Source organism: Mastigoproctus giganteus, chromosome 12 (genome assembly GCF_048544385.1).
Source record: "Mastigoproctus giganteus isolate SK-2022 chromosome 12, ASM4854438v1, whole genome shotgun sequence".
In the NCBI taxonomy this organism is placed as follows: domain Eukaryota; kingdom Metazoa; phylum Arthropoda; class Arachnida; order Uropygi; family Thelyphonidae; genus Mastigoproctus; species Mastigoproctus giganteus.
In genome coordinates, this window is record NC_143586.1 from 70271019 (window position 1) to 70283471 (window position 12453).

Below are 12453 nucleotides of genomic sequence, written 5' to 3' on the forward strand. Positions count from 1 at the left end.
AGACTAAAACTCTGGGGGAAGATATCAAAATATATAGTACTTCCAGTACTATACAAACAGTTTCTGAGTAAACTGTACTATAGCAGGAGAAAACTGTATATATAAAATATGAAAGCAGCAGTATTCTGCAATCTTGCATCATGGATTGTAGAATGAAAATTTAAATTATGTAAGTCTTAGACCTGCCAATTATTAGAATCCCTAAATTGAATAAATTTCAAGCTACTGAAGACATTACTACAATAACAAAAGGTTCAACAATAGTATTAGTGGTGGGAGCGATGCAAGAAAGCAATCTTATATAGTATCACAAAAAAAAAAAAAAAAACTTTCCCTCCAATAATTAAATCTAGTTCTTCCTTGAATTATTAAAACTACCTGCTGGCTGAAGGCAAATTTCTACACACTTATTCTGCAACTAACCATCTTCAGTTTGAATTTATGTTCTCTTATGTATGTAGTCTGAGTAAGAGGAAAATGCCATTAGCATTAAGCATATTCAATCCATTCAAAGCCTTAAACACCTCAGTCAGATCTTGAAGGTGCTTAGTATCCAGAGATTCCAATTTGCAGAAATGAAGTCTCTTGGCATCCTTTTGTTCCCTCTCATGATTACTGGATTGCATGCTACACCTATTCCAGTAGATCCATATCCTCCCTAAAATAAGCCCTTCAGATCTGTATGCAGAGTACCCAATATGTGACATAACCATCACCTTGCACAACAGGATAATCACCTCTTTATCCCTGTCTGCAAAATTCCTCTATCATTGATCAAAACCTGTGCCAGCCAGAAAACTTCATATCTGACTGCACAATTACTCCCTGGTCTTTTGCATTCTCCACTATCTTTAGTGTGGTACCACTCAGTTTAGTTGGAGTATTATTCTGGAATTAAATGAATGAGATAAAAAAAAAAAAAAGATAGACCACACTATTTAGAATTCAGTGGGATTTTTGTTTTTATGAAGAAACACTACACTGTATTGAATAAGCATAATTTAATTAAAAATTAAAATAAGGACATTATGAATTCCAGACCTTTTGAAATGCTATGGTTCCTTTTATGGAGAATTTTTTAAAATTATAAAGCTATAAAAAGAATATAGTTAGAAAAAGTTATATACACACTGTCCTCCAATTCATGCCTTGCTAGACACAATGAAACCAAGGGAAATTGGGTGTTGGAAAATACAGCAGGAGGTTAGCACTCTCAATCCCGATTGGACACTGGATGGGGTTTTTCCTTGCTGCAAGTTCTGATTAGCAGACAGTATGGGGAGGCTGATCATGTGAATAGCTGTGGTCTGATTCATTCTCTATTGAAGAGTTTTCCAAGATGAGTGGTGGTAATTCTGCTAATGTTACTGTTTATTGCATTTTTTATTGCATTCTTTCTGAGTATGAAAGGTGTTTAGGAAATCTCTTCTCATTTGATGAACTGGGATACAGAAGATGTGGTCTTTGGAAATGGTGGTATGTGCAATGTCACTTTAGGTAATGTTTTCTCACTTCATATGCTATAGGTACCTGTCTATACAATTTATTTCCTCCCCTTTCATCTTAATATTTGGAAAATAAGAGGAGTTTACCTCAAAATAGTACGTAGAACACTTCTGTATGATACTCTCCAGAAATTAAAACGAAAAAATCAAACTTGCATTAGAGTAAAAAATAAATAATTAAAAATCAATTTAACACAATTAAAAAGAATCTAGCGAAAATATTCAAAACGATTTTCCTTCTTGAAGCTGACAACGATTTTCGACCGTATGTCGTGATCACAGGAATGATTGAAAATTGAGGTAAACTCCTTATTATTTTACAAATATTAATATCATCGTAGAACGTATTGAGTATTACAGCTGATTCATACTACCTTTCATCTTAAATATATAATTGACAGAAATCTTCTAAAAATCTATTGTTAGTCACTTGAATAATAGAGATATATCATCAGCATAATTTAAAATAGCTCCCAGCTGGCTAGGATGATATGCAACTATAATCAAATCATCTCAATGTCCTTGTACACTGATGTGTACAAGGACATTGAGACATTCACTGTACCCTTCACAAATTCAAGATGACTAATTCCCCTGTCATTTGAGATGCAGAATGTTTCACTGTGTAGACAAATACAGTCAGGTAACATCCTTCTTTTTTTGTCTGCTGGCCATTTTGATTAATCAGAGAAAGTAACACATTTCCACTGATCCTCAGACCAACTAACATGTTCTTTTGCCTAGTTTAGACACTGGGCTTTCATTTTTTTGTGTCAAGTGGCTTTTTTCTTGGACAATGTGCTACTAATTCTGATGAGAAAAGGCATCTATATACTGTAGCAGTACTTGCCTTTACTTCTGTATCCTCCCCTGCTCTTTTGAGATATGTCAATGATATTTTCTGTTTTGGACACACTGGACCAGAAACATGTCCTGTGATTCAGAACATATTTGTAGATGTTTACTTCCTTTCTGTAGACTGCCGGTTTTTCATTATGAATATGCTGCTGTTTGACTGATGGCAGTGAATTCTAGCTGTTTCTTGAATAGGATGTCCCTCTACATTCAATGCAGCAGCAACACTTTTCCCGTGTGATGTTAATTGTGAAAACTTTGCCATTGCAAAAGCAGAGAATACTGGGCTTGTAGCATATGCACTGTATTTATACTGCTACTATGTGATGCTATGGCATGTGACATACAAGAGTTGATAGAGATGGATGATGTATTAGGGTAATGTTATTATAAAACATATTGCCAAATTTCACAGAAATTCAATGAGTTATGCAATTTAAGCACCACTAGATGAATATACAGTGGATTCTGGTTATTTGGGCCCACCGGTTAATCGGGGCAGCCGTTTATTTGGGGCAAATCTTAAAAAACAGAAACCAATTGAGAAAATAGCCAGGGTTTACTTTACTTAATTGGGACAGCATGACATTTAATTGGAGCAGGAGACTGCAGCACTGGGGATTACCCTAAGATTGTCTCCGACTGTACCACATGGTTTGGTTGAAATTCTGGAGGTCACAACCATAAAACAAATAGCAGTCACCTGTTTATTGGGCTTTTCTGGTAGTGAAATCTATCATAAACAGACAGTAAACGCGATCTTATTGAATTTGTGATAATACCGACAGCTGGAATTCTGTGAGTTATTATGGTGAAATGTGTTTACACTTCCATGAAATCTTCAATCATATAAAAAAATTAATTTTCAGATCTCTTCATTCCTATTTTTAAAACTTTGTAACTCGTTACTCAGTTCTCACTTGCACGAATCATGTTACTTGCAATTTGTGTGTGCCGTGTTCTTTGTTATTGATTGCTTATCTTTTTACTGTTTTAAATTTTAACCCACCCCGCCCACAAATGTCAACTAGTTCGTATGTACATATTACAGTAAGTATTAATTATTCTGATTTTCACGTATCATTTAATTTTTTAATTGGTAAGGTAATAAAGGGTAAATTTGTGCTTAATACATCTTTACTTTTATAGCCTGTGGATAATATTCCTCCTATTTTCGCTAATTAGAATCGCTGTTTAATAGAATTAAAATTCAATTCACAAACGTGATCACAATGACCGGCGCTTCTGCACATCTTGTAGTGAACAGTACTTTACTATGTTGAGTTTGTCGTAATGTGATTTGATTGTACAGTGAACCAAGTGTAAAAAAAAAGGGGGGGTACATTGTATTTTTAACTATTTACGTGAAACTTCGGATAATTGGGGCAGCCGCTTAATTGGCTTTCTCTTTTATTAGAAGAGAACTGATGACACTCTAGTAGATGCCATTACCATATAATATGAGAAACCATTGGTGATCCCAACCTATGTTGAGCTGGAGTACTACAAGTTCCCCAGTCTCACCATGTTTTTGAGGTTTAAAAAAAAAAAAACTATGATAAATTTGTATTTAATTTTTCAGTTATGTGCTTTTGATTAAGAAGAGTGCAGTTGGCTTTCTTTATCATCCTTTTGAGATTTCATTCTTTTCTTTTTTTAGGTAGCAACAGATGAAGAAGGCAATTCAAAGGGCTATGGGTTTGTACATTTTGAAACAGAAGAAGCAGCAAATAATGCAATTGCTAAAGTTAACGGAATGTTGCTCAATGGAAGGAAAGTGTAAGTACTTTAAAATGTTTTGTTGGAGAAGTTTTCAGTTATGTATGTGATTTTTCCACTCGTCCAAATGTGAATATACTGAATTTAATAATGTGGCTAAATACAGTCTATCTTAGGCAGTTTTGCTCATGTTTAATCTAGTATGAGAGGTGATCAAAATGTTTGGGGACTGGATTTGTATCTTGAAATTGTGATATCATTACCAAGTTGTGATTTGTTGTAACATGTTTGGTGACTCATCTAGAAATAGTAACTCATGAATCAACAACAGGCGCCTCCATAGCCAGGTGGGAAGGAGCAGCAGTGCGTAGCACACACTTCTTGATTAGACCGGGGTTCGAGCCCGTCACCACCAAATACGGAGGATGCAGATAGGTCAGGGAATGACCACCGCATATTCGCGGAGCAATATGGCCTTAGTTGCTAATGCTCCTAAAACCAAACAACAACATGAATCAACACTTATCCATCAATCTGTATTAGTGTGCATTGAATAGGTGTTTTGTGTATTGTCACATTTAAAATGAGTGATTTTACAGAGCAATGAATTTGTATGAAAATTGTTTCAAATTACAGAAATCCATGAAATGTTAAACAGCTTTTGGAGAAGAGGCTGTTGGTTATTTGAAGTCTTTTCAGTGGCTTGCAGGATTATAAAGAGCTGCTTGTGTGTAGAGGTTATAAAATTTATGTTTAATAGTAGTTTTATTAAGAAGAGCAGCATTTCTGTTAAAATATTTAACTTAAGATAGTTTGTTTTAAATTTTGTAATACTGAAAGGATTGTTGATATCTTAGTGGCTTAAGTGACCAGTTCAAATTAATATGGGATAAAAGTATTGGAGCATTGGTATTACCATGGATGAACATTTCTTCTAACTTCAGGAGGAGCAGTCCAAAAAACTTAAACCAGTCCTTGTGATTTCTGGAATTAAATATCTTTACCTAATTTCTGGATTAATACCTTATAAGAGATTCTTGTACGTGCTCCAGCAATTTTATATTATTCCTTCTGTGGGGAATCCAAATTGCATGGTATGTTCCAAAATAGTATGAATCAATATGGTGTAAGCTAATTTGGGAATAGTAGCAACAACAGAATCAAAGGGAAAGACTTAAAATTAAGCCTAACATTTTTGATGATTTTTATTTTGGTAGTGTGATAGAATCATTGCTTGTCCTAAATCATTCCATTTCCCCCTAAATCTAAAATTTATCAAATTTTCTCTTAATAAGTGTGAATCCTAATTAATTAATTTTTTTAACGATAATGAGCCATAGCTCATTATATGGCTTTTTTCCAGATTTAAAGACAAGTTATTCTTCTCAATCAAATTACAAATTAGCTTGATGCTATTTTATAATTTTTTGCAGTTTATAACTTGTTTAATCTTGTTATATAGTTTCATTATCTGTATAAGTGAGGATACTGAAAATGGTCTCCTGTTATCACATATGTATCATTTAAAAATATCCCAAAGGTTAAAGGACCCAGAAATGATCCCTAAGGAATACCCCTCTGTGTGGAACTGATCTGGATAAGTGTCATTTAAATAACACTTTCCTATATTTTAAAATAATCGTTAAACTAGGCTCGAGTCAATCCCAGTACCTCCATGCTAGTAAGCTTAATACATAACATATGAGGAACCAAGTCAAATGCTTTCTGTAATCTAAATAGTCTATATTCTTCTATGTGTTCTGGTAAAGTCCTTCCTGATGTTATGATCCATTTAGTAGATATGTAATTGTTGACCAACTCATAATTAGTTGTTTATAGGTACTTATATAATAAGTTCCACAATCAGTCGGTGGGCTTGATTTATGGATCAGTATATAGGATGTAAGATTACTCTTATTACTTTTCTTTATTAAGGGACTAATAGTAGAGATTTTCAGGTAATCAGGTAAATGACCAGTCTTGAAAATCATACTTATAAAATGTATCAGTTCTCCACATAGACAATAGAGCTGTTTTTCAAAACGTCCATTGAGATTCCGTCTAGACCTGTACAATAATTCACTGGAAATTTGCTAATTATTACCAATAATATTTCTGGGCTACTTTCAAAATTTCCATATGATCATTACGAAATACACCCTGCAATAAAAATATTATTAATATTTGGGTTATTTTTAAATGAATACAGCATTCCAAACCATGTCATTGATTTTTTTCCATATTTGATAATGAAGTATTTTTCATCCCTGATTGTAATTTATATTTGGTCTGGTGATTCCAGAATGCTTTACTGCCCTATCCCTTAATAGAGTGTTTGGAGAATAAATACTTATTGTGAGCAATTCTTATTCTATTCTTTACATCTTTCCTAAAATAAGAGAATCTTTTATTAGTTTGACTATTTACATCCTTTGAATTTGGTGAATCAGTTTCTTTTTCAGAAGTTTAACTATGTGTTAATTAAACCAGCTAGGATATTTATTATTCATTAAATCTTTGGTCCTAATAAGAAATTTGTTTGACTTGATCTGTAATGTTTGTGAACCTCTATAAGTTATCTTAAAGCATATCAGTATCTTCAGTTTTATGCAAACTATCTTGGTCTAATTGACAGTATCTATCCATCTATCTAAATTATCAAACTGATTTCCCCTACCCCTTATCTAATTTGGCTTTCAGTGATGGCCCCATTTGTAATGCAAGATAATCAGAGAAATCTTTTTCTGTATAAATCTTTCTCTCTCAAGGTTGGAAGAAGGGAAAACAAGGTCTGTTTTCCCCATCACTGGGGAAAGCAATTTTAACAGATTAATTGGCTCAGTAAATTTTTCTACTGATTAATCTACCACTATTTGATTCATATTGAAATGGTACATTAAAATCTCCAGCACAATAGTTTTAATGTTAGTTTTAACTCTGTTAATATGATTTTCATATTAACAGAGTTAACGCTTGATTCCATAAGTGTTTCAAAGTAAAAACCAATACAGAGGGAGCTATGTATAACAAGATTATCAGTATGATTATTTTACCTGCTTTTAGCTTTATTCCCTCAAATTCCTCTAAAATTTTGCTTTAAGAACAATAATATTGTTGTAGATAACCATAGTTTACCCATATGCAGTGGATCCCGGTTATTGGCCACTGGTTAATCGGGGCTTTTATTTGGGGCAAATCTTAAACAGAAACCAATCGAGAAAATAGCCAGGGTTTACTTAATTGGGACAGCATGCCATTTAATTGGGGCAGGAGACCGCAGCACTGGAGTTTACCCTGCAATTGTCTTCGACGGTGCCACATGGTTCAGTCGAAATTCTGGAGGTCACAACCATAAAACAATTAGCAGTCACCTGTTTATTGGGCTTTTCTGTTAGTGAAATCTATCATAAACGATAAACGAACAGTAAACTCAATCTTGATGAATTTACGATAATACCGACAGCTGGAATTCTGTGGGTTATTATGGTGAAATGTGTTTACACTTCCATGAGTCTTCATTCCTATTTTTAAAGCTTTATAACTCGTTACTCTGTTCTCACTTGCGCATATCGTGTTACTTGCAATTTATGTGTGCTGTGTTCTTTGTTATTGTTTGCTTATCTTTTTACCGTTTTAAATTTTAACCCCCACCCAAAAATGTCAGTGAACAGAAATGTCAACTAGTTCGTATGTACATATTACAGTACATATTAATTATTCCGATTTTCACGTATCATTTAATTTTTTTAATTGGTAAGGTAATAAAGGGTAAATTTGTGCTTAATATATCTTTACTTTTATAGCCTGTGGATAATATTCCTCCTATTTTCTCTAATTAGAATTGCTGTTTAATAGAATTAAAATTCAATTCACAAACATGATCACAATGACCAGTGCTTACTACACATCGTATAGTGAACGGTACTTTACTATGGTGAGTTCGTCATAATGTGATTTGAATTGTACAGTGAACTAATTGTAAAGAGGGGGGTACATTGTATTTTTAACTATTTATGTGAAACTTCGGATAATTGGGGCAGCCGCTTAATCGGGCCAAAATGCACTAGTCCCGATGTGTCCCAAATAACCGGAATGGACTGTATTTAACTACATATGTAGTGTAAAGGCATTTAATTTTATCTCATTGTGGCTGCCTTCTTTTTTTTACAACTAGGGAAATATAATGGATACATTTTTTGGATGATAAAATTTTAATATTGCGAATAAAAAATAACATGAAATGGTCTGACAACATATTCCCTTGTCATAAATAAAATAAACTATCACAAAACATTCCACAATATAAAAAAAATATTACGTAAAAAACAAACTTTTCTAGAAAAGGTGCACAATCAGATTACATGAAAAAAATATTCAAGAAAAATTTATTCTAAAAATTGCCATATGCAACTTGCTTCTTTATTAATATTTGTTGTCTATCTTCTGCTTTGCTCAATAACTGAGCAATGATTATAGAGGAATGATTTGACGTAACGATCCGGATCAAATTCACTCAATATTATTCTTTATGCTCAGTTTCAGCACTGCTAATTGCAATGGTGTCGAAGATATTTCTAGATTTTTTAATTGAAAAGGGAATTTCACTAGATTTTAAAGATAAACTGTCTGACAAAATCTCAAATCATTAATTTTTATTTCATATTTTATCAGAAAACTTAAATTTTTTTTTTTTTTTTTTTAATTATTATTATTATTTTTTATTCGGTTTTCACCGTCTTGCCACCAAGACAAGTTCTTTCATATTCCATGATTTCTGGTAGCATATGTTTAAAATTTCTTTCATTGGTATTATTTTCTTTATTTAATTTAATATCACTCTGTTGATTTAATAACTTATCCTTTAAGGATAAAACAATGCGTTTAATAACTTGTCATGAGGTAATTTTTTAAATGTGTTCTTACTTTCAAATTTGAATCTTTCAAATTCTTTCCACTTCATCATGTCAATTTTAGCTTCATAATTTCCTTCAGAATTTTTTCAAATTAGCAATAGCATTGATAGTTCAAATAATTAATTTGTCAGAGTAAACTCTTGTTGGTCACTTCTTCTTAAAATGTTTAGAATCGGAGGGTGGTTCAAATTAGTATTAGTGGTGGCAAATATGCAAGAAAACAAATAGCATTAGTAGAGGCACATGCTGCAAGAAAGCAAGCAGCATCAGCCAAAAAACAATCCCTTCCCATTTCACTGATCCATTCATTCCAAATATTTGTCTAGTTCTGCCTTGAATTTATTTAAGCTATCAACTTCCACAACAACAGATGGAAGTTTGTTCAGCAATCAACTACCTGTTGGCTACAGGCAAACTTTTGCACATCTTTTCTACAACTGTCTTTCCTCAGTTTGAATCTATGCTACCTCTGGTTTGTAATCTGAGCAACAGGAAGAATCCTATTAGCATTGAGCCTGCTCAATCCATTTAAGGCCTTATACACCTCAGTCAGATTGCCCTGCAGGTGCCTAGTCTCCAGAAGCTGAAATTTGCAGAACTTAAGCCTCTCTTCATAAGAGCACCCTTTGTTCCCTTCACCAGTCTTGTTTTATTTCTCTGTATTAGTTCTAGCAACTCCTCATTCTTCCTAAAATGAGGCCTCCAGGCCTGTACGCAGTACTCAAGGTGTGGCCTGACCATTGCATTATACAAGGGGTAAATCACCTCCTTATCCCTGCTTGCAAAATTCCTGTATATCATCGACAAGACCCCATGACCTACTCTGATTTTAAATTTTTGCACCCTCATATGTTGTCAGACCAAGAGGAAGGACGATCTCTTAGCTTTCTCAATTCATTCAAACCTTAAACACTCTAATCAGATCTCTTAGGTGGCTGCAATTCTGCCATGTGCAGAACAGAAGCCTTTCTTGGTAAGGTTATTTTTTTGTTGTTCCTCTCACTAAACCCCATCTGCATCCATTCCAACATAATTCTTCATAAAATAAGACTTTTAGAACTGTATGCAGTATTCGAAATGTGGCATAACCATTGTTACTAATCGAAAAACTGTGTAGAGTATGTTTTTACATCTCGGCTTGTTAGTTTGAGCAACTGAGCTTGCAGTTATAGGAAAACAAGACTCCTGTTCTGTTATCTTTTCATTTCTTAAACAATCTTTTTCCCCTTCTGTCAAATCAATTTTCAACCTGAAAGTCCTGAAAATAGCCTGTTGACAACCTTTAGTGAAATAATCAGGAAAGGTGGCTGCAGGCACTTGCCTGCAGCCGCCAATATCAGTACGATATAAATCTGTTTACAAAATCATATTGATATATATCATTATTTTTATGAAATCAGGATAAGTCTTCTTCCCACTCCCTTCCCAAATTTTAAAAATATTTGATCTTTTCTGTAGTTTGTGAAAATGAGTTGCAAAACTATATATATAAATCACATTTTAATTAAATTTTCAGTTATGTAGGAAAATTTATTCCTCGTAAGGAACGTGAGAAGCTTCTGGGTGAAAAAGCTAGGCGCTTCATGAATGTTTATATAAAAAATTTTGGCGATGATCTAGATGACGAAAAACTTAGAGAAATGTTTGAAAAATATGGAAAAATTACAAGTGCAAAGGTAAGTTTTTTTTATTTTAATAAAAAAATTTTTTTTTCCTATGCTACTGTGCCTTGACTGGCATTATAATCAACAGTTTGAAGCATAGATCATTCCATGTGAAATGAAGAATAGGTGTTGATTTCATTAAAATTGGCAAAAATGTAAACCATAGCTGGTATGCTCATTTCATATGGAGTGATCCCCATTGAAAAGTATGCTATGAAGAAATTTATTTATTATTTAAAAAAAATTTTTTTTTTTTTTTCCCCCTTCAGGTTATGACAGATGAGACTGCTAAGTCGAAAGGCTTTGGCTTTGTGAGTTTTGAGGAACCAGAAAGTGCAGAAAAGGTTAGCTTTAATTCTTTTAAGAGATGATTAGTTATTTGATAAAACTTAATTAAATGAGCCTTAAGTTTGATAAAACTTAAGGCTCATTTCTTAAATTCATAAGCTTAAATTCTCTCTCATTGGAAGGAGAAAGAACCCCCAAGCTTTAAAAGATATGGAATGTTTGTCTGTTAAACTACACAAATCAAAAAAAAAAAAAATAAATAAATAAAAAAAATGCATGGATTGATTCAAGTTTAAAACATGCTTTTATGAAGTATTTGTCCTTACCACAAAATAAAATTTTTGAATGAAAAGAAACCCCCCATAAAGCACTTAATTTTAGACTTCTCCATTCCATCCAGATGAAAATAACTAGTTTTTGGTGACATCAGAGCTCTGTTTTTGCCACCTTATGTGACATCCTTTTTCAACCTCTAGATCAAGGTATTTTGGAGTCTGAAACACAACTATAGGTGACAACTATTAAAACATCTGCTTCAAAATCTTGAAACGGGACCAACATTGTTGAGAATCTTAAAAATATAAACATAAAGGATGTTATTCACTGGTGCGTGATGTTAAAACATCTACTTATTAAATTAAATCCTGGAAAAATATTTTATGCTCCCCAAGTGAAGCCAACAAGAACTAGATGGTAGATGAAAGAGGTGAGGAAACCCTTTTAGAACTAGCCAATAACTTTCCTGTTTTGGACACTTATTACAGAGGATATTAAAGAATGAATGAATTCTGAACAGCTGGAAATGACTTATGACATGATTGTAAAACTTTTTGACAAACGAAAAGATGAAAATGAAGATGCCTATGAAGAGTGCATAGAAACTAGAAAAAAAGACACTCAGAAGGTCTAAATGCTACTGAGTCAGCTTTAAGTTATATTGTATAGCAGCTAAAAAGCTAGGAGCTTCTATGAAATAAACCCATTGAGGAATTTTTTTATGACATTGAGGTGTGCTAATGACTAAAAGTCATTGTTTAATAAGTAGGTCTAGCCTGAAAATAGTGTACGCCATCATGTAAATGTATTCAAATCCAGTTCATTTAATAATTTATTAAACCTTCCATGTTATCAACTTTTGATAATCTGAACTCTACTGCACTAATACAAAATGTTCCACAGGAACACAGATGGTAATTACTGTTCCTCCTTTTGAGTCTTTTGCTCCCAAAGCAACACACATTCTGTATTAACCACAAACGGAAGGAAAACAGTAAAAAATACATCCATATCAGTTTCCTTTGAATAGTACACAAACAGGATAACAGAAGAAAAAAATCAGCGAGTGCTGTGCATGCTTTCTACGATGAATGGACGTTGCTGGTAAAACCAGCCAACTATCTTTTCTGAGCTCTCAGAAGATAATGATATTGAACATTCATATCTTCCAAAAAAAAAGACAAACCTAAAGCAGAAAAACATAAATTAGCTTCCCTTTGGAAATCTGCCAAA

General features: G+C 33.2%; 1 protein-coding gene across 1 annotated transcript in view; it reads left to right on the forward strand.

The window, feature by feature from the left end:
• pAbp (poly(A) binding protein) overlaps positions 1 to 12453 on the forward strand; it is a 108607-nt gene that overhangs the window by 58332 nt on the left and 37822 nt on the right. Inside the window, exons 3-5 of the mRNA XM_090385671.1 lie at positions 4021 to 4139; positions 10509 to 10668; positions 10926 to 11000. Coding sequence (XP_090241797.1) covers positions 4021 to 4139; positions 10509 to 10668; positions 10926 to 11000 — 354 coding nt within the window. The remainder of the gene's footprint in view (positions 1 to 4020; positions 4140 to 10508; positions 10669 to 10925; positions 11001 to 12453) is intronic.